A 23,861-nucleotide genomic window follows, 5' to 3' on the forward strand; every position below is an offset into this window, starting at 1 on the left:
GCAAATTGAAATAAAACACATACAAACTATTTCAGAGATGGTATGTCCCTACTAGACTGAATAAAATGCACCCGGAAATCTCAACGTTATGTTGGCGATGTAGAACAGCCAATCTGTACTTTGCTCCACATTTGGTGAAGCTGCCAAACCCTTGTCCCCATTTGGAGGGAAATAAGAGAGCTGGCCACTTCTATATTATCAATTAAAATCCCCTTGAGACCCAAATATTTTCTACTTTCAGTAGATATTCCTGAATCGTCCCACCATCAAAACTAACTATTCACTCACATGGTTCTTGCAACTAGATGTGTTATAGCAACTCAATGGAGGTTTTCTACACAACCTAGAATAGATGAAATTATTGCCAAGATATGGCATATACACTCCATGGAATACATCACAAGCATACTCAAAGGCTCATCTAAGAAATTTACTAAAGTCTGGGAAACCTGGACCTCCTTTTTTAAAGGTCCCCCCAGCATTCAACACACTGAACGAAATTGTTAGCATCTCATCAGTGACGGCATACACCCACATTCAGATCTTGTACAATATCTTTAGATTTCAAGTTGAAAACTAAAGATATTGTACATTGTTAATGTCCCGCGGGAGCATGCATCACTAACGAAATAGGGAGAAATAAGAATTTACTCACCGGTAATTCTATTTCTCATAGTCCGTAGTGGATGCTGGGGACTCCGTAAGGACCATGGGGATTAGCGGCTCCGCAGGAGACTGGGCACAACTATAAAGAAAGCTTTTAGACTACTGGTGTGCACTGGCTCCTCCCACCAAGACCCTCCTCCAGACCTCAGTTAGGATACTGTGCCCGGAAGAGCTGACACAATTAGGAAGGATTTTGAATCCCGGGTAAGACTCATACCAGCCACACCAATCACACCGTATAACTCGTGATACAATACCCAGTTAACAGCATGATAACAACTGAGCCTCTCAGATAGCTCAACAATAACCCTTTAGTTAAGCAATAACCATACACAAGTATTGCAGACAATCCGCACTTGGGATGGGCGCCCAGCATCCACTACGGACTATGAGAAATAGAATTACCGGTGAGTAAATTCTTATTTTCTCTAACGTCCTAAGTGGATGCTGGGGACTCCGTAAGGACCATGGGAATTATACCAAAGCTCCCAAACGGGCGGGAGAGTGCGGATGACTCTGCAGCACCGAATGAGAGAACTCAAGGTCCTCCTCAGCCAAGGTATCAAATTTGTAGAATTTTGCAAACGTGTTTGCCCCTGACCAAGTAGCAGCTCGGCAAAGTTGAAGAGCCGAGGCCCCTCGGGCAGCCGCCCAAGAAGAGCCCACTTTCCTCGTGGAATGGGCTTTCACTGATTTAGGATGCGGCAGTCCAGCCGCAGAATGTGCAAGCTGAATCGTACTACAGATCCAGCGGGCAATAGTCTGCTTAGAAGCAGGTGCACCCAACTTGTTGGGCGCATACAGGATAAAGAGCGAGTCAGTCTTCCTGACTCCAGCTGTCCTGGAAACATAGATTTTTAGGGCCCTGACTACATCCAACAACTTGGAAGCCTCCAAGTCATTTGTAGCCACAGGCACCACGATAGGTTGGTTCAGATGAAAAGCCGATACCACTTTGGGGAGAAACTGGGGACGAGTCCTCAATTCTGCCCTATCCATATGGAAACTCAGATAAGGGCTTTTACATGACAAAGCCGCCAATTCTGAAACACGCCTGGCCGAAGCCAAGGCCAACAACATGACCACTTTCCACGTGAGATATTTCAAATCCATGGTTTTCAGTGGCTCAAACCAATGTGACTTTAGGAAATCCAACACCACGTTGAGATCCCAAGGTGCCACTGGAGGCACAAAAGGGGGCTGAATATGCAGCACTCCCTTAACAAAAGTCTGAACTTCAGGTAGTGAAGCCAATTCTCTCTGGAAGAAAATCGATAGAGCCGAAATCTGGACCTTAATGGAACCCAATTTAAGGCCCATAGTCACCCCTGACTGTAGGAAGTGCAGGAACCGACCCAGCTGAAATTCTTCCGTTGGGGCCTTCCTGGCCTCACACCACGCAACATATTTTCGCCATATGCGGTGATAATGGTTCGCGGTTACTTCTTTCCTAGCTTTTATCAGCGTAGGAATGACTTCCTCCGGAATGCCCTTTTCCTTCAGGATCCGGTGTTCAACCGCCATGCCGTCAAACGCAGCCGCGGTAAGTCTTGGAACAGACAGGGCCCCTGCTGCAGCAGGTCCTGTCTGAGCGGTAGAGGCCATGGGTCCTCTGTCATCATTTCTTGAAGTTCCGGATACCACGCTCTTCTTGGCCAATCCGGAACAATGAGTATAGTTCTTACTCCTCTTCTCCTTATTATCCTCAGTACCTTTGGTATGAGAGGAAGAGGAGGGAACACATAAACCGATCGGTACACCCACGGTGTTACCAGAGAGTCCACAGCTATCGCCTGCGGGTCTCTCGACCTGGCGCAATATTTTTCTAGCTTTTTGTTTAGGCGGGACGCCATCATGTCCACCTGTGGTTTTTCCCACTGGTTTACAATCATTTGAAAGACTTCTGGATGAAGTCCCCACTCTCCCGGGTGGAGGTCGTGCCTGCTGAGGAAGTCTGCTTCCCAGTTGTCCACTCCCGGAATGAACACTGCTGACAGTGCTAACACGTGATTCTCCGCCCATCGGAGAATCCTTGTGGCTTCTGCCATCGCCGTCCTGCTTCTCGTGCCGCCCTGTCGATTTACATGGGCGACCGCCGTGATGTTGTCTGACTGGATCAGTACCGGCTGGTTTTGAAGCAGGGGTTTTGCCTGACTTAGGGCATTGTAAATGGCCCTTAGTTCCAGAATATTTATGTGCAGGGAAGTCTCCTGACTTGACCATAGTCCTTGGAAGTTTCTTCCCTGTGTGACTGCTCCCCAGCCTCGAAGGCTGGCATCCGTGGTCACCAGGACCCAGTCCTGTATGCCGAATCTGCGGCCCTCTTGAAGATGAGCACTCTGCAGCCACCACAGCAGAGACACCCTTGTCCTCGGAGACAGGGTTATCAGACGATGCATCTGAAGATGCGATCCGGACCACTTGTCCAACAGGTCCCACTGAAAAGTTCTTGCCTGAAACCTGCCGAATGGAATCGCTTCGTAGGAAGCTACCATTTTTCCCAGGATCCGCGTGCAATGATGCACCGACACCTGTTTTGGTTTTAAGAGGCCTCTGACTAGAGATGACAGCTCCTTGGCCTTTTCCTCCGGGAGAAACACTTTTCTCTGTTCTGTATCCAGAACCATCCATAGGAACAGCAGGCGTGTCGTAGGGACCAGCTGTGACTTTGGAATGTTTAGAATCCAGCCGTGCTGTTGTAGCACTTCCCGAGATAGTGCTACCCCTACCAACAACTGCTCTCTGGACCTCGCCTTTATCAGGAGATCGTCCAAGTACGGGATAATTAAAACTCCCTTCCTTCGAAGGAGTATCATCATTTCCGCCATTACCTTGGTAAAGACCCTCGGAGCCGTGTAGAGACCAAACGGCAACGTCTGGAATTAGTAATGACAATCTTGTACCACAAACCTGAGGTACTCCTGGTGAGGATGGTAAATAAGAATTTACTTACCGATAATTCTATTTCTCGTAGTCCGTAGTGGATGCTGGGGACTCCGTCAGGACCATGGGGAATAGCGGCTCCGCAGGAGACAGGGCACAAAAGTAAAGGCTTTAGGATCAGGTGGTGTGCACTGGCTCCTCCCCCTATGACCCTCCTCCAAGCCTCAGTTAGGATACTGTGCCCGGACGAGCGTACACAATAAGGAAGGATTTTGAATCCCGGGTAAGACTCATACCAGCCACACCAATCACACTGTACAACCTGTGATCTGAACCCAGTTAACAGCATGATAACAGCGGAGCCTCTGAAAAGATGGCTCACAACAATAATAACCCGATTTTTGTAACAATAACTATGTACAAGTATTGCAGACAATCCGCACTTGGGATGGGCGCCCAGCATCCACTACGGACTACGAGAAATAGAATTATCGGTAAGTAAATTCTTATTTTCTCTGACGTCCTAAGTGGATGCTGGGGACTCCGTCAGGACCATGGGGATTATACCAAAGCTCCCAAACGGGCGGGAGAGTGCGGATGACTCTGCAGCACCGAATGAGAGAACTCCAGGTCCTCCTCAGCCAGGGTGTGCCCCTGACCAAGTAGCAGCTCGGCAAAGTTGTAAAGCCGAGACCCCTCGGGCAGCCGCCCAAGATGAGCCCACCTTCCTTGTGGAATGGGCATTTACATATTTTGACTGTGGCAGGCCTGCCACAGAATGTGCAAGCTGAATTGTACTACACATCCAACTAGCAATCGTCTGCTTAGAAGCAAGAGCACCCAGTTTTTTGGGTGCCTACAGGATAACAGCAAGTCAGTTTTCCTGACTCCAGCCGTCCTGGAACCTATATTTTCAGGGCCCTGACAACATCCAGCAACTTGGAGTCCTCCAAGTCCCTAGTAGCCGCAGGTACCACAATAAGCTGGTGCAGGTGAAACGCTGACACCACCTTAGGGAGAAAATGGGGACGAGTCCGCAGCTCTGCCCTGTCCGAATGGACAATCAGATATGGGCCTTGTGAGACAAAGCCGCCAATTCTGACACTCGCCTGGCCGAGGCCAGGGCCAACAGCATGGTCACTTTCCATGTGAGATATTTCAAATCCACAGATTTGAGCGGTTTAAACCAATGTGATTTGAGGAATCCCAGAACTACGTTGAGATCCCACAGTGCCACTGGAGGCACAAAAGGGGGTTGTATATGCAGTACTCCCTTGACAAACTTCTGGACTTCAGGAACTGAAGCCAATCTTTTCTGGAAGAAACTTGACAGGGCCGAAATTTGAACCCTAATGGACCCCAATTTGAGGCCCATAGACACTCCTGTTTGCAGGAAATGCAGGAATCGACCGAGTTGAAATTTCTTCGTGGGGCCTTGCTGGCCTCACACCACGCAACATATTTTCGCCACATGTGGTGATAATGTTGTGCGGTCACCTCCTTCCTGGCTTTGACCAGGGTAGGAATGACCTCTTCCGGAATGCCTTTTTCCCTTAGGATACGGCGTTCCACCGCCATGCCGTCAAACGCAGCCGCGGTAAGTCTTGGAACAGACATGGTACTTGCTGAAGCAAGTCCCTTCTTAGCGGCAGAGGCCATGAGTCCTCTGTGAGCATTTCTTGAAGTTCCGGGTACCAAGTCCTTCTTGGCCAATCCGGAGCCACGAGTATAGTTCTTACTCCTCTACGTCTTATAATTCTCAGTACCTTGGGTATGAGAAGCAGAGGAGGGAACACATACACCGACTGGTACACCCACGGTGTTACCAGAACGTCCACAGCTATTGCCTGAGGGTCTCTTGACCTGGCGCAATACCTGTCCAGTTTTTTGTTCAGGCGGGACGCCATCATGTCCACCTTTGGTCTTTCCCAACGGTTCACAATCATGTGGAAGACTTCCCGATGAAGTCCCCACTCTCCCGGGTGGAGGTCGTGCCTGCTGAGGAAGTCTGCTTCCCAGTTGTCCACTCCCGGAATGAACACTGCTGACAGTGTTATCACATGATTTTCCGCCCAGCGAAGAATCCTTGCAGTTTCTGCCATTGCCCTCCTGCTTCTTGTGCCGCCCTGTCTGTTTACGTGGGCGACTGCCGTGATGTTGTCCCACTGGATCAATACCGGCTGACCTTGAAGCAGAGGTCTTGCTAAGCTTAGAGCATTGTAAATTGCCCTTAGCTCCAGTATATTTATGTGGAGAGAAGTCTCCAGACTATATCACACTCCCTGGAAATTTTTTCCCTGTGTAACTGCTCCCCAGCCTCTCAGGCTGGCATCCGTGGTCACCAGGACCCAGTCCTGAATGCCGAATCTGCGGCCTTTTAATAGATGAGCACTCTGCAGCCACCGCAGAAGAAACACCCTTGTCCTTGGAGACAGGGTTATCCGCTGATGCATCTGAAGATGCGATCCGGACCATTTTTCCAGCAGATCCCACTGAAAAGTTCTTGCGTGAAATCTGCCGAATGGAATCGCTTCGTAAGAAGCCACCATTTTTCCCAGGACCCTTGTGCAATGATGCACTGACACTTTTCCTGGTTTTAGGAGGTTCCTGACTAGCTCGGATAACTCCCTGGCTTTCTTCTCCGGGAGAAACACCCTTTTCTGGACTGTGTCCAGAATCATCCCTAGGAACAGCAGACGTGTCGTCGGAAACAGCTGCGATTTTGGAATATTTAGAATCCACCCGTGCTGTCGTAGAACTACTTGAGATAGTGCTACTCCGACCTCCAACTGTTCTCTGGACCTTGCCCTTATCAGGAGATCGTCCATTTTCTTTGAAGAAGAATCATTTCGGTCATTACCTTGGTAAAGACCCGGGGTGCCGTGGACAATCCAAACGGCAGCGTCTGAAACTGATAGTGACAGTTCTGTACCACGAACCTGAGGTACCCTTGGTGAGAAGGGCAAATTGGGACATGGAGGTAAGCATCCCTGATGTCCAGGGACACCATATAGTCCCCTTCTTCCTGGTTCGCTATCACTGCTCTGAGTGACTCCATCTTGATTTGAACCTTTGTATGTAAGTGTTCAAATATTTCAGATTTAGAATAGGTCTCACCGAGCCGTCTGGCTTCAGTACCACAATATAGTGTGGAATAATACCCCTTTCCTTGTTGTAGGAGGGGTACTTTGATTATCACCTGCTGGGAATACAGCTTGTGAATTGTTTCCAATACTGCCTCCCTGTCGGAGGGAGACGTTGGTAAAGCAGACTTCAGGAACCTGTGAGGGGGAGACGTCTCGAATTTCCAATCTGTACCCCTGGGATACTACTTGTAGGCTCCAGGGGTCCACTTGCGAGTGAGCCCACTGCGTGCTGAAACTCTTGAGACGACCCCCCACCGCACCTGAGTCCGCTTGTACGGCCCCAGCGTCATGCTGAGGACTTGGTAGAAGCGGTGGAGGGCTTCTGTTCCTGGGAATGGGCTGCCTGCTGCAGTCTTCTTCCCTTTCCTCTACCCCTGGGCAGATATGACTGGCCTTTTGCCCGCTTGCCCTTATGGGGACGAAAGGACTGAGGCTGAAAAGACGGTGTCTTTTTCTGCTGAGATGTGACTTGGGGTAAAAAAGGTGGATTTTCCAGCTGTTGCCGTGGCCACCAGGTCCGATGGACCGACCCCAAATAACTCCTCCCCTTTATACGGCAATACTTCCATGTGCCGTTTGGAATCTGCATCACCTGACCACTGTCGTGTCCATAAACATCTTCTGGCAGATATGGACATCGCACTTACTCTTGATGCCAGAGTGCAAATATCCCTCTGTGCATCTCGCATATATAGAAATGCATCCTTTAAATGCTCTATAGTCAATAAAATACTGTCCCTGTCAAGGGTATCAATATTTTCAGTCAGGGAATCCGACCAAGCCACCCCAGCGCTGCACATCCAGGCTGAGGCGATCGCTGGTCGCAGTATAACACCAGTATGTGTGTATATACTTTTTAGGATATTTTCCAGCCTCCTATCAGCTGGCTCCTTGAGGGCGGCCGTATCTGGAGACGGTAACGCCACTTGTGATAAGCGTGTGAGCGCCTTCATTTAAATTATCTGATTCAGGAAAAACTACAGGTAGTTTTTTCACACCCCACATAATACCCTTTTTTGTGGTACTTGTAGTATCAGAAATATGTAACACCTCCTTCATTGCCCTTAACATGTAACGTGTGGCCCTAAAGGAAAATACGTTTGTTTCTTCACCGTCGACACTGGAGTCAGTGTCCGTGTCTACCGACTGAGGTAAATGGGCGTTTTAAAGCCCCTGACGGTGTTTGAGACGCCTGGACATGTACTAATTTGTTTGCCGGCCGTCTCATGTCGTCAACCGACCTTGCAGCGTGTTGACATTATCACGTAATTCCCTAAATAAGCCATCCATTCCGGTGTCGACTCCCTAGAGAGTGACATCACCATTACAGGCAATTGCTCCGCCTCCTCACCAACATCGTCCTCATACATGTCGACACACACGTACCGACACACAGCACACACACAGGGAATGCTCTGATAGAGGACAGGACCCCACTAGCCCTTTGGGGAGACAGAGGGAGAGTTTGCCAGCACACACCAAAACGCTATAATTATACAGGGACAACCTTTATATAAGTGTTTTCCCTTATAGCATCTTAATATATAATCATATCGCCAAATAAGTGCCCCCCCTCTCTGTTTTAACCCTGTTTCTGTAGTGCAGTGCAGGGGAGAGCCTGGGAGCCTTCCCTCCAGCAGTTCTGTGAGGGAAAATGGCGCTGTGTGCTGAGGAGAATAGGCCCCGCCCCCTTTTCGGCAGGCTTCTTCTCCCGTTTTTCTGACAACCTGGCAGGGGTTAAATACATCCATATAGCCCCAAAGGCTATATATGATGTATTTTTAGCCAGTATAGGTACTTTCATTGCTGCCCAGGGCGCCCCCCCCAGCGCCCTGCACCCTCAGTGACCGTTGGTGTGAAGTGTGCTGAGAGCAATGGCGCACAGCTGCAGTGCTGTGCGCTACCTCATGAAGACTGAGAAGTCTTCAGCCGCCAATTTCTGGACCTCTTCTCTCTTCAGCATCTGCAAGGGGGTCGGCGGCGCGGCTCCGGTGACCCATCCAGGCTGTACCTGTGATCGTCCCTCTGGAGCTAGTGTCCAGTAGCCTAAGAAGCCAATCCATCCTGCACGCAGGTGAGTTCACTTCTTCTCCCCTAAGTCCCTCGTTGCAGTGAGCCTGTTGCCAGCAGGACTCACTGAAAATAAAAAACCTAATAAAACTTTTACTCTAAGCAGCTCTTTAGGAGAGCCACCTAGATTGCACCCTTCTCGGCCGGGCACAAAAACCTAACTGAGGCTTGGAGGAGGGTCATAGGGGGAGGAGCCAGTGCACACCACCTGATCCTAAAGCCTTTACTTTTGTGCCCTGTCTCCTGCGGAGCCGCTATTCCCCATGGTCCTGACGGAGTCCCCAGCATCCACTTAGGACGTCAGAGAAAATGGGGACATGTAGGTAAGCATCCTTGATGTCCAGCGATACCATGTAATCTCCCTCGTCCAGGCTTGCAATTACCGCCCTGAGCGATTCCATCTTGAACTTGCATTTTTTTATATATGTGTTCAAGGATTTCAAATTTAAAATGGGTCTCACCGAACCGTCCGGTTTTGGTACCACAAACATTGTGGAATAGTAACCCCTTCCTTGTTGAAGTAGGGGCACCTTTACTATCACTTGTTGTGAATACAGCTTTTGAATTGCCTGTAACACTGCCTCCCTGCCTGAGGGAGTGGTTGGCAAGGCAGATTTGAGGAAACGGCGGGGGGGAGACGTCTCGAATTCCAGTTTGTACCCCTGAGATACTATTTGAAGGTTCCAGGGATCCACCCGTGAGCGAGCCCACTGAATGCTGAAATTTTTGAGACGGGCCCCCACCGTACCTGGCTCCGCCTGTGGAGCCCCAGCGTCATGCTGTGGACTTAGAGGAAGCGGGGGAGGACTTTTGCTCCTGGGAACTGGCTGTATGCTGCAGCTTTTTCCCTCTACCTCTGCCTCTGGGCAGAAAGGACGCGCCTTTAACCCGCTTGCCCCTATTGGGCCGAAAGGACTGTACCTGATAATACGGTGCTCTCTTTGGTTGTGAGGGAACATGGGGTAAAAATGTAGACTTCCCAGCTGTTGCTGTGGAAACGAGGTCCGAGAGACCATCCCCGAACAATTCCTCACCCTTATAAAGGCAGAACTTCCATGTGTCGTTTGGAATCTGCATCACCTGTCCACTGCCGAATCCATAACCCTCTCCTGGCAGAAATGGACATTGCACTAATTTTGGATGCCAGCCGGCAAATATCCCTCTGTGCATCCCTCATGTATAAAAGTGCGTCTTTTATATGCTCTACGTTTAGCAAAATAGTGTCCCTGTCTAGGGTATCTATATTTTCTGACAGGGAATCTGACCACGCAGCAGCAGCGCTGCACATCCAGGCTGAAGCTATAGCCGGTCTCAGTATCACACCTGTGTGTGTATATATAGATTTCAGGATAGCCTCCTGCTTTCTATCAGCAGATTCCTTCAGGGCGGCCGTATCCGGAGACGGTAGTGCCACCTTCTTTGACAAGCGTGTGAGCGCTTTATCCACCCTAGGGGATGTTTCCCAGCGTGACCTATCCTCTGGCGGGAAAGGGTACGCCATTAGTAACCTCTTAGAAATTACCATCTTTTTATCAGGGGAAGCCCACGCTTCTTCACACACTTCATTTAACTCTTCAGATGGAGGAAAAGCTACTGGTAGTTTTTTCTCTCCAAACATTATACCCTTTTTTGTGGTACCGGGGGTAACATCAGAAATGTGCAACACATTTTTCATTGCCTCAATCATGTAACGTGTGGCCCTACTGGAAGTTACATTAGTCTCTTCGTCGTCGACACTGGAGTCAGTATCCGTGTCGACATCTGTGTCAACCATCTGAGGTAGCGGGCGTTTTAGAGCCCCTGATGGTTTTTGAGACGCCTGGGCAGGCACAGGCTGAGAAGCCGGCTGTCCCACATTAGGTATGTCGTCAAACCTTTTATGTAAGGAGTCGACACCATCACGTAATTCCTTCCACAGCACCATCCACTCAGGTGTCGACCCCGCAGGGGGTGACATCACATTTACAGGCATCTGCTCCGCCTCCACATAAGCCTCCTCATCAAACATGTCGACACAGCCGTACCGACACACCGCAAACACACAGGGAATGCTCTGACAGAGGACAGGACCCCACAAAGCCCTTTGGGGAGACAGAGAGAGAGTATGCCAGCACACACCAGAGCGCTATATAACACTGGGATCCCACTATCAATGAGTGTTTTCCCTATAGCTGCTTTTTTATATATATTACATATATATAATATCTATACTGCGCCTAAATTTAGTGCCCCACCCTCTCTTTTTTTACCCTTCTGTAGTATTCTCAGACTGCAGGGGAGAGCCAGGGAGCTTCCTTCAAGCGGAACTGTGAAGGAAAAATGGCGCCAGTGTGCTGAGGGAGAAGCCCCGCCCCCTTTTCGGCAGACTTTCTCCCGCTCTTTCTGCGATACTGGCAGGGGTAATTTTACATCTATATAGCCTCTGGGACTATATACGATGTATATTTTGCCAGCCAAGGTGTTATTTATTGCCCTCAGGGCGCCCCCCCCCAGCGCCCTGCACCCATCAGTGACCGAAGTGTGAGGTGTACATGAGGAGCAATGGCGCACAGCTGCAGTGCTGTGCGCTACCTTGGTGAAGACCGAAGTCTTCTGCCGCCGATTTTCCGGACCTTCTTCGTGCTTCTGGCTCTGTAAGGGGGACGGCGGCGCGGCTCCGGGAACGAACACCAAGGTCGGGTCCTGCGGTCGATCCCTCTGGAGCTAATGGTGTCCAGTAGCCTAAGAAGCCCAAACTACCACCTGTTAGGTAGGTTCGCTTCTTCTCCCCTTAGTCCCTCGCTGCAGCGAGTCTGTTGCCAGCAGATCTCACTGAAAATAAAAAACCTAAATATACTTTCTTTCTAGGTGCTCAGGAGAGCCCCTAGTGTGCATCCAGCTCAGCCGGGCACAAGAATCTAACTGAGGTCTGGAGGAGGGTCTTGGTGGGAGGAGCCAGTGCACACCAGTAGTCTAAAAGCTTTCTTTATAGTTTTGCCCAGTCTCCTGCGGAGCCGCTAATCCCCATGGTCCTTACGGAGTCCCCAGCATCCACTTAGGACGTTAGAGAAATACATTTGCCATTGCGTACGGTATATCATCCGATCCGCTGGATCGGGCGATATATATCGGGTGCACATCGACAAGTGTGTACTCAGCCTTAAATTGAAATTAAAGAGGTCTACTTAAGACTCTCTGCAAAATATGCCTGGTAACAAACCTCCCTTATCAAAGTTATTCACAACACTAAGAAATGTAGTATCCGGGTAATGTAATGTTTTACTCAAGCCGATAGCTGCTCTAGAAAACAAAATAACCTCTTTCACCAGTCATTGCAGAGAAGAAGAAAAAAATAATTCCACAGGTTCTTCTACACATTAAATACACATTGTATGAGCCTATGAAGAATGGAACAACATGTATGAGCCTATGAAGAATAGGAAGGAGGGATTTAAATAGATTGTTCTAGGCTCTCTATAGCTCAATCTACAGGAGATAGCTGCTAATGTCATCTTCAGATGGCTTTGATTATTGGAGACAAGCTGTGAACAGCTCGTGTTAAATTTAGCAAGACTCACTTCCCCATACCCAATATTCAGTGATACTTGTAAGACAGGGGATGCAAAATCTATTGTTAAATGGTATTCGGATGCTAGGTCAACATGGATAAGATCAACAGGCATTGTGTCGACAGTCAAAAGGTCGACAAGACTTCACAATTTTTTATTACATTTTTACTTTTTTCATACTTTACAATCCACATGGACTACGATTGGGGATAGTAACCTGTGCTAAGCGCAGATGTAGGGAAGCGATGTATCTTAACGGAAACATGAGGACGCAGTGCACTAATTGGGATTTCCACTTAAACGACACCCAAAAGAATAAAGTCATCATGTCAACTTTTTTCTTTGTCAACCTTTTTGTTATATCGACCTTTACTATGTGACGCCCTTGTGCCTGTCGACCTAGCCATACTCCTGTTAAATGTGTGTTACCTAAATGAGAAATTCATACAGACAGATGTTTCTACATGGATTTTAGGATTATAAAAAAAAAAAAAAAAAAGTTTACTCAACAGGCCCCTTAATATAAAACACATAGGGGGCGGTTCAATTGTTATTTGACCGTCTACCACTAAAGCATAGGTCTGCAAAACTCGGTCCTCAGTATCCCACAAGCACACAGTGCATGTTTTGCAGGTCTCCTCACAGAATCACAAGTGACATCATTAACTCCACCTGTGGCTCTTTTAGAATGTGTCAGTGAGTAATTAATACACCTGTGCACCTGCTGGGTTACCTGCAAAACATACACTGTGTGGGGGTAATGAGGACCAAGTTTGCAGACCTATGCACTAGAGGTCTCACGTTGACAGTAATCCAACTGTTCTTCTGTTCCGGAGTGAATGCAGTGGGCGCCGACAATTCTGCTCACCGCCTCCAGTGAAAGCGAGCAGAGATGCGCAAAGTGTGCGCCGTTTGGGCACCCAAACTGGTCTTTTTGTGTTGTGTGCAGTAATTCAATTGGATTTAGCAGCTTTGCGTAGCTAAACCTAGTGCTTTTGGGCGCTTCAGAAGTAATAGGAGCCTGACCACAGCAACAATTGAATTGCTTTGGGTACCCAAAACACTGTTAAATCGCCCCTTTATTGGCATATTTAATTACCGCAGCAGAATAGCCTCAAGCTTTAACATGGTAAACCCACAGCTAACGTACGTGAACTCTTATGGGCCCTACACACTGCGCGATAGTAATGAAATATATGAACGATCTTGTTCATTAATGAACGAGATACCGTTCATATCTTTCAGTATGGAGGCACCAGCGATGAATGCTGCGCGGCCCCGCGCCCTCGTTCATCGTTGGTGCCCTGCAGGCCAATATGGACGATCTCGTCCATATTTGTCTGCACTTCTATGGAGCCGGGTAAAGGGGGTGGGGGGTCGGGGAGTAAAGAAACTTCACTCCCCCTCCGCCGCCGGGTCGCCCGTCGGCCATATCCGCCGTCGGGCAGTTCGGCGGCGGATCGCTCAATGTGTAGGGCACATTAGGCTCAGTGTTAAGCACAAAGAGCTCTAAGTAAACACGTACGAGACGATCTTGGTAAGGGGAAAAAGCCCTACTTACCGTGGATTTATGTTTGTATCTCAAGAGAGTGCAGGCAGAAACATGCAGCAAGCGGGCTTACAGCAGGGGGCAAATGCATAGCGCCGGGCGCTGCAGCAAGCCCGCGGCAAGCCACGGGCCCATTAATGCGAGTGAAATAGTGAGCCAACTACAGAAAGCCATTATGATTTTCACTACAGCAGGTCACAGGAGAACATACTCATATGAAAATATATGTCCAGGGTTTGCATGTTGTCCATACAACACAAATACTTTATTAATATATCAAGTGGTTCTCTAAACACAAGTTTTAGTACTTGGCATTAAACTAATTTTATCAGGTTCCGGTATGAATGGTTGACCATGTTATGGTCGACAGTCATTAGGTCGACCACTATTGGTCGACATTGGCATGGTCGACGCGTGAAAGGCCGACACAAGTTGTTGTTTTTACTTTTTTGGTGTCATTTTCTGCGTAAAGTGACGGGGAACCCCAATTAGTGCACCGATTCGCTCGCCATGCTTTGGGCAAGGTGCCTCACTCCGTTACCGCTGCGCTCGGCACAGATTATTGTTCCCAATCGTAGTCCACGTGGATCGTAAAGTATGGAAAAATTCCCCAAAAGAAAAAATATATAATAATAATAATAATAATAATAATAATAATAATAATAATGAAAAACTCATGTCGACCTTTCATGTGTCGACCATGTGTCCATGTCAATGTCGATCAATAGTGGTCGACCTAATGACTGTCGACCATAACATGGTCGACCATCCAAACGGATACCATTTTATCACTAACAAATATTTTAACCTAAGTAAAAGTACGCAAATGGCTATGTGAATGGAACCTATTGGTTCCAAATGAACTCATACCCACTTGAAGTCAGGAGTGATGATGGCATAAAAACTTTTTGGGAAGCTGTCTGTACTATTTACTTGTGTTCACTGCACGTTAATGCATTAGGATCAAGTGCCATCCACTGCCCACCCAACCGCAAATACTCGTTACCAGAGCTTGTCATCATTGTTATTGGCTGTCAAATTATTTAACACCAGTGAGTACCCATAAAAGCCAAAAAGTTAGCAATATAAAAAGTTAATATGTATGGTACCAAAGGGCACGTCTCTACATATTATAACATTTGCAAATAAGCACAATCAAAATTATGTACATCACATTATGTACATCACAGTCACTGATAATGTAGCACATGATATAATGCAAACAAAGCAGACTTAAAGGTACACAGGACACGTCTGCAATAGAAATGCTGGTTGTGTAAGGACCTGTTATCTCACATTTCACATCTAGATAACATTTAAAGGCTTTGCAAGATGAAACCTGGAAACATGAGACTCCCACATACAACACAAGAGATACTAAAGGGGGTACACACGTGGAGATGTGCGCTGAGTGATCTAGCACAGACCACTTGGGGGGGGGGCACTCACCTCACACAGCGGTGACATGAACGATTTACTAGATTATGCCTACAATCTAGTAGCAGTGATAGCGACGTGCAGGGCTGAGCATCGCTGTGGGGCAATCACACAGAGGCACCCGTGTTTAACTTCTAAGCAATCTAGTCAGATTGCTTAGAAATTAAGCACGGATCTCTCCATGTGTACCCCCCTTAAAAGAGACCATAAAACCCATCAGCTGCAGTCTGCAAAATGACATGCAAAATGTGTCACACAGCCATCAGATACATCTACCAAGGTCATCAGCCAGCAGTCAGGTTGAAGTCAAAGGAGGAGGAAGTAGAGACTGCGCATAAATGGCCTTAAAAATAAGATTTTACTCACCGGTAAATCTATTTCTCGTAGTCCGTAGTGGATGCTGGGAACTCCGAAAGGACCATGGGGAATAGCGGCTCCGCAGGAGACTGGGCACAACTAAAGAAAGCTTTTAGGTCACCTGGTGTGCACTGGCTCCTCCCACTATGACCCTCCTCCAAGCCTCAGTTAGGACACTGTGCCCGGACGAGCTGACATAATAAGGAAGGATTTTGAATCCCGGGTAAGACTCCTACCAGCCACACCAATCACACCGTATAACTCGTGATACTATACCCAGTTTAACAGTATGAAAACAACTGAGCCTCTCAACAGATGGCTCAACAATAACCCTTTAGTTAACAATAACTATGTACAAGTATTGCAGACAATCCGCACTTGGGATGGGCGCCCAGCATCCACTACGGACTACGAGAAATAGATTTACCGGTGAGTAAAATCTTATTTTCTCTGACGTCCTAGTGGATGCTGGGAACTCCGAAAGGACCATGGGGATTATACCAAAGCTCCCAAACGGGCGGGAGAGTGCGGATGACTCTGCAGCACCGAATGAGAGAACTCAAGGTCCTCCTCAGCCAGGGTATCAAATTTGTAGAATTTTGCAAACGTGTTTGCCCCTGACCAAGTAGCAGCTCGGCAAAGTAGTAAAGCCGAGACCCCTCGGGCAGCCGCCCAAGATGAGCCCACCTTCCTTGTGGAATGGGCTTTTACTGATTTAGGATGCGGCAGTCCAGCCGCAGAATGCGCCAGCTGAATTGTGCTACAAATCCAGCGAGCAATAGTCTGCTTAGAAGCAGGAGCACCCAGTTTGTTGGGTGCACACAGGATAAATAGCGAGTCAGTTTTCCTGACTCTAGCCGTCCTGGAAACATACATTTTCAAGGCCCTGACTACGTCCAGTAACTTGGAATCCTCCAAGTCCCTAGTAGCCGCAGGCACCACAATAGGTTGGTTCAAGTGAAAAGCTGATACCACCTTAGGGAGAAACTGGGGACGAGTCCTCAATTCCGCCCTATCCATATGGAAAATCAGATAAGGGCTTTTACATGACAAAGCTGCCAATTCTGACACACGCCTGGCCGAAGCCAAGGCCAATAACATGACCACTTTCCACGTGAGATATTTTAGATCCACGGTTTTAAGTGGCTCAAACCAATGTGATTTTAAGAAACTCAACACCACGTTGAGATCCCAAGGTGCCACTGGAGGCACAAACGGGGGCTGAATATGCAGCACTCCTTTACACAAACGTCTGAACTTCAGGTAGTGAAGCTAGTTCTTTCTGGAAGAAAATCGACAGAGCCGAGATCTGTACCTTAATGGAGCCTAATTTCAGGCCCATAGTCACTCCTGCTTGTAGGAAATGCAGAAATCGACCTAGTTGAAATTCCTCTGTTGGGGCCTTTTTGGCCTCACACCAAGCAACATATTACCGCCATATGCGGTGATAATGCTTTGCAGTTACATCTTTCCTGGCTTTAATCAGCGTAGGAATGACTTCCTCCGGAATGCCCTTTTCCTTCAGGATCCGGCGTTCAACCGCCATGCCGTCAAACGCAGCGGCGGTAAGTCTTGGAACAAACAGGGCCCCTGCTGCAGCAGGTCCTGTCTGAGCGGCAGAGGCCATGGGTCCTCTGAGATCATCTCTTGAAGTTCCGGGTACCACGCTCGTCTTGGCCAATCCGGAACCACGAGTATTGTTCTTACTCCTCGTTTTCTTATTATTCTCAGTACCCTTGGTATGAGAGGCAGAGGAGGGAACACAAACTGACTGGTACACCCACGGTGTCACTAGAGCGTCCACAGCTATCGCCTGAGGGTCCCTTAACCTGGCGCCATATCTCTCTAGTTTTTTGTTTAGGCGGGACGCCATCATGTCCACCTGTGGCCGTTCCCATCGATTTACAATCAGCGTGAAGACTTCTGGATGAAGTCCCCACTCTCCCGGGTGGAGGTCGTGCCTGCTGAGAAAGTCTGCTACCCAGTTGTCCACTCCCGGAATGAACACTGCTGACAGTGCTAGTATGTGATTTTCCGCCCATCGGAGAATCCTTGTGGCTTCTGCCATTGCCATCCTGCTTCTTGTGCCGCCCTGTCGATTTACATGGGCGACTGCCGTGATGTTGTCTGACTGGATCAGTACCGGGTGGTGTAGAAGCAGGGATTTTGCCTGACTTAGGGCATTGTAAATGGCCCTTAGTTCCAGAATATTTATGTGTAGGGAAGTCTCCTGACTCGACCATAGTCCTTGGAAGTTTCTTCCCTGTGTGACTGCCCCCCAGCCTCGAAGGCTGGCATCCGTGGTCACCAGGACCCAGTCCTGTATGCCGAATCTGCGGCCCTCTAGAAGATGAGCACTCTGCAGCCACCACAGCAGAGACACCCTGGTTCTTGGAGACAGGGTTATTAGGTGATGCATCTGAAGATGCGATCCGGACCATTTGGTCCAACAGGTCCCACTGAAAAATTCTGGCATGGAACCTGCCGAAAGGAATTGCTTCGTAAGAAGCCACCATCTTTCCCAGGACCCGCGTGCAGTGATGCACAGATACCTGTTTTGGTTTCAGGAGGTCTCTGACTAGAGATGACAGCTCCTTGGCTTTCTCCTCCGGGAGAAACTTTTTTCTGGACTGTATCCAGAATCATACCCAGGAACAGTAGACGTGTCGTCGGAACCAGCTGTGATTTTGGAATATTCAGAATCCAACCGTGCTGGTGTAGCACCTCCTGAGATAGTGCTACTCCCACCAACAACTGCTCCTTGGACCTCGCCTTTATTAGGAGATCGTCCCAAGTACGGGATAATTAAAACTCCCTTTCTTCGAAGGAGTATCATCATTTCCGCCATTACCTTGGTAAACACCCTCGGTGCCGTGGAGAGTCCAAACGGCAGCATCTGGAATTGGTAATGGCAATCCTGTACCACAAATCTGAGGTACTCCTGGTGAGGATAGTAAATGGGGACATGCAGGTAAGCATCCTTGATGTCCAGGGATACCATGTAATCCCCCTCGTCCAGGCTTGCAATAACCGCCCTGAGCGATTCCATCTTGAACTTGAATTTTTTTATGTATGTGTTCAAGGATTTCAAATTTAAAATGGGTCTCACCGAACCGTCCGGTTTCGGTACCACAAACAGTGTGGAATAGTAACCCCGTCCTTGTTGAAGTAGGGGCACCTTGATTATCACCTGCTGGGAATACAGCTTGTGAATTGCCGCTAGCACAGCCTCCCTGTCTGAAGGAGTAATCGGCAAGGCAGATTTTAGGAACCGGTGGGGTGGAGACGCCTCAAATTCCAGTTTGTACCCTTGAGATACTATTTGCAGGATCCAGGGATCCACCTGTGAGCGAGCCCACTGATCGCTGAAATTTTTGAGGCGGCCCCCCACCGTACCTGGTTCCGCCTGTGGAGCCCCACCGTCATGCGGTGGACTTGGAAGAAGCGGGGGAGAGGACTTTTGCTCCTGGGAACCTGCTGTTTGTTGCAGCCTTTTTCCCCTACCTCTGCCTCTGGACAGAAAGGACCCGCCTTTTCCACGCCTGTTTTTCTGAGTCCGAAAGGACTGTACCTGATAAAACGGCGCCTTTTTAGGCTGTGAGGGAACATGGGGTAAAAATGCTGACTTCCCAGCAGTTGCTGTGGAAACTAGGTCCGAGAGACCATCCCCAAATAACTCCTCACCCTTATAAGGCAAAACTTCCATGTGCCTTTTTGAATCTGCATCCCCTGTCCACTGGCGAGTCCATAAGCCTCTCCCAGCAGAAATGGACAATGCACTTATTTTAGATGCCAGCCGGCAGATCTCCCTCTGTGCATCTCTCATGTATAAGACTGAGTCTTTTATATGCTCTATGGTTAGCAGACGCAATAGCTGGTCTAAGTATAATGCCTGAGTGTGTATATACAGACTTCAGGATCGCCTCCTGCTTTCTATCAGCAGGTTCCTTGAGGGCGGCCGTATCCGGAGACGGTAGTGCCACCTTTTCAGACAAACGTGTGAGCGCTTTATCCACCCTAGGGGGTGTCTCCCAACGTGACCTATCCTCTGGCGGGAAAGGGAACGCCATTAGTAACTTCTTAGAGATTACCAATCTTTTATCAGGGAAAGCCCACGCTTCTTCACACACTTCATTTAATTCTTCTGATGGGGGAAAAACTACGGGTAGTTTTTTCTCCCCAAACATAATACCTTTTTTAGTGGTACCTGGGTTTATATCAGAAATTTGTAACACCTCTTTCATTGCTTCAATCATGCAACGAATGGCCTTAGTGGACATTAGACTAGACTCATCGTCGTCGACACTGGTGTCAGTATCCGTGTCGACATCCGCGTCTGCCATCTGAGGTAGCGGGCGTTTTAGAGCCCCCGATGGCCTTTGAGACGCCTGGACAGGCACGAGCTGAGAAGCCGGCTGTCCCGCATTTGGCATGTCGTCAAATTTTTTGTGTAAGGAGTCGACACGTGCACGCAATTCCTTCCATAAGTCCATCCACTCAGGTGTCTGCCCCACAGGGGGTGACATCCCTTCTATAGGCATCTGCTCCGCCTCCACATCATTATCCTCATCAAACATGTCGACACAGCCGTACCGACACACCGCACACACACAGGGAATGCTCTAACAGAGGACAGGACCCACAAAAGCCCATTGGGGAGACAGAGTGAGAGTATGCCAGCACACACCAGAGCGCTATATAATGCAGGGACTAACTGAATTATGTCCCCTATAGCTTCTGTTATATATACTGCGCCTAAATTTAGTGCCCCCCCTCTCTTTTTTACCCTTTTCTGTAGTGTAGACTGCAGGGGAGAGCCAGGGAGCTTCCTTCCAGCGGAGCTGTGAGGGAGAAATGGCACCAGTGTGCTGAAGGAGATAGCTCCGCCCCTTTTTCGCGGACTTTTCTCCCGCTTTTTTAAGGATTCTGGCAGGGGTAATTATCACATATATATAGCCTCTGGGGCTATATATTGTGATATTTTTGCCAGCCAAGGTGTTTTTATTGCTGCTCAGGGCGCCCCCCCCTAGCGCCCTGCACCCTCAGTGACCGGAGTGTGAAGTGTGTATGAGGAGCAATGGCGCACAGCTGCAGTGCTGTGCGCTACCTTGGTGAAGACTGATGTCTTCTGCCGCCGATTTTCCGGACCTCTTCTTGCTTCTGGTTCTGTAAGGGGGACGGCGGTGCGGCTCCGGGACCGAACACCTAGGCCAGTTCCATGCGGTCGATCCCTCTGGAGCTAATGGTGTCCAGTAGCCTAAGAAGCCCAAGCTAGCTGCAAGCAGGTAGGTTCGCTTCTTCTCCCCTTAGTCCCTCGCTGCAGTGAGCCTGTTGCCAGCAGGTCTCACTGTAAAATAAAAAACCTAATTATATACTTTCTTTTTAGAAGCTCAGGAGAGCCCCTAGTGTGCATCCAACCTCGGCCGGGCACAAAATCTAACTGAGGCTTGGAGGAGGGTCATAGTGGGAGGAGCCAGTGCACACCAGGTGACCTAAAAGCTTTCTTTAGTTGTGCCCAGTCTCCTGCGGAGCCGCTATTCCCCATGGTCCTTTCGGAGTTCCCAGCATCCACTAGGACGTCAGAGAAAGGGGTGGTAAACCATTTCCATATCCCATAAATCATATTCTGCCACTTTCACATTGTTTACTGCCAAAGCGTGAGGACAAATTGAATTTTTTTTTATACTGTATGTAGTTAGTTTACCACAATGTTAAAGGACTATTTATCTCCAATGAGTCAGTGGTGCGCTCCTTCTGCAAGACCAGAATGGTTAGCTACCTAACACCAGCATTTTATACGGATGCGGTATGATACAGACAGCGGTATACCAGCAGCGAGTCCCTTGTGGGCTCACTGCACTCACTACTCTTTGGGCCCGGTGCCGAGGTTCTATTCCCACTCGGTTGGTGGCGTGGACCCTCCAACTGAGAGGGAATTAAAAGGAAGGGGGATGTAGGGATTCCGACCGCCGGTAAAATGGCGTAGGTCAGGATTTCGGCATTGGTCTCTTGAACGCCGGCATTATAAGTACATCCCTTTTATACATAGACGTACCACAGCAATGATTTTGAAACTATGTAGGGCTGTGCAACACCATGCATAGTACTACTCCTTTCGCACTGCCAAAATAACCTGGGTTATTGCCGGGATGAGGTGCAGTGTGAAAGCGCCAAGTAATTTCCCGGCGTCGACTGACTTGGCATTTCAACCCAAGACTAAAGCAGGGTTATACACAGGTACCCGGGTTGAAGTGCAGTGCAAAAGGTTGAAGGTAGATCCAAGTGGGCTAAGGGACCTGTTCCATCAGGGGGAGGAGTCACAACACAAGGGGGAGGAGCTAGACCAGCCAGGTAGTTCCTCTACTATCCACGCCACCAACTATTACCTTTAGTAATCAGGTGGCGAGCGAAGCAAGCCTTCGCGAGCCCGCAAGGGTACTTTTCGGGTACCCTGTTCGCCCGTAGCTCCTCCCCCTGGTGACATGTCTCCTCCCCTAGGTACGTCAGAAGGTCCCTTCTCCCACTCCGATATAGAATCAACCCAGTGCAAAAGGGCCTTGCCTGGGTTATCCAAACCAGCAATCAGCAAAATGCACTGATTAGCTGTTCCTGTGTCTCCCTTGATGATGTCAGCAGCCAGAACCCTAGACCAGAGGTTCTCAAACTCGGTCCTCGGGTGCCCACACTGTGCATGTTTTGCAGGTCTCCTCACAGAATCACAAGTGAAATAATTAGCTCCACCTGCGGACCTTTTAAAATGTGTCAGTGAGTAATTAATACACCTGTGCACCTGCTGGGTTACCTGCAAAACATGCACTGTGTGGGCTCCCGAGGACCGAGTTGATAACCTCTGCCCTAGACAGTAGACACACAGAGGCAGCACACTGCATACAGCAGCAGGAATTTGAAAGTGGCCAACCTCGGAATAACCCAGGTTGAAGTGCAGTGTGAAATGGGTCCAAAACGGGTTTGCGATGTGAAAGGGGGTTATCACTGGTAGCACTCTAATCCATGCTGATGGGAAATGTTAATAATACGTGGCCACCCAGCGTCAGGTGCATGTTGGTCTACAATGTTTAACCAATAAAATACTTAATTTTTTGGATTACTATTTTTAAAAAGCGTTATAAAAGGAGACCAGTGTTAATGCCCCTGCAACGTACACCCTGTTGGCCAACACTGACACTGCTACGTGGCCTAATTTTTCTCAGCAATTTTCAAAGCCTTGTGGTCACCCCACTCAGGTTGCTAATCTAACGCGAGACCTGTCAGACAGTCCCAGGTAACAAACGCGCCGGCGCTAGGACCCTGCGGCGACACGTGACTGGCCTAGCAGGGGTCGCGTCTCCTTGACAACAAGCGCAGACTCTGCGCACGACCGAGCGTTCCCCCACAAACTCACTAGATAACGAGCGTGTCAGCCCGCTCACCATCACTTACCAGCACCGGTGCTCGCTAAGCCGCTAGGTAGCAGAAAGAAGGACAATGATCTCTGTACTCCGGCCTGACACCACCAGCACGTCAGCTGACTGATGGACGATGCCAACTCCCCAGCAGAGAAACGGGGTGTCCGGGGCCTGGCAGTCATGAAATATCAGTGTAATCACCGTGTAAAACGCTGTGTGATAGCGGCTCCGCCGTCATAACTAGCAGAGCACGGGAATACTATGGAAGCGGGTTACTGGGAAAAACCGTAGAGAGAGCAGAACACGCCGCCACTCCCGCACCCCCCTACTTTTCAGCTCGCGTTGGTACGCTCCTGAACCCGCCCACTTCCCCCGTCTGTACTGTGTGTGACTGGCCCGCTGGAGAGCCGGTGGAATGAGGGCGGGTGACGTCACGCTGGGAGAACGAAGTTGGGCAGAGGTGAGACCGGGGCAGCAGCTGAGCAGCAGCAGTTGTATAATACTCCGTGGGCGGTTCAGCTACGTCCGTGCTGCAATAGTGTGCAACCCTAGCAATGGCGCCCTGTCACCGTGGGTGGGGGAGTGGAGGAAAGGGGCATGCCTGATGTGTCACAGAAGTAGCAGCAGTAACACATGGTTATACTATATTTCAACTTCCTTCACTCATCACTGCACTCTGCAGTGATGTGAGGGTTTATTCAGTTTAAGTCCCCATGTACAGGAAGCAAATTGAATTTGCTCCTATGACTGCATACCAACCTGTCAAACAGCCATTTGCTGTTTTGCAAATGGTTGATTG

The 23,861-nt window shown here is 49.0% G+C and overlaps 1 protein-coding gene across 1 annotated transcript in view; it reads right to left on the reverse strand.

Annotated features, from left to right (window-relative positions):
* The window catches only part of LOC135030952 (NADPH--cytochrome P450 reductase), a 170,142-nt gene extending 146,813 nt beyond the window's left edge, over positions 1–23,329 (reverse strand). The window contains exon 1 of the mRNA XM_063953975.1: positions 23,097–23,329. Coding sequence (XP_063810045.1) covers positions 23,097–23,244 — 148 coding nt within the window. The 5' untranslated portion in view covers positions 23,245–23,329. The remainder of the gene's footprint in view (positions 1–23,096) is intronic.
* Positions 23,330–23,861: the final 532 nt, after the last annotated feature.

This window comes from Pseudophryne corroboree, chromosome 2, assembly GCF_028390025.1.
Source record: "Pseudophryne corroboree isolate aPseCor3 chromosome 2, aPseCor3.hap2, whole genome shotgun sequence".
Classification (NCBI taxonomy): Eukaryota; Metazoa; Chordata; class Amphibia; order Anura; family Myobatrachidae; genus Pseudophryne; species Pseudophryne corroboree.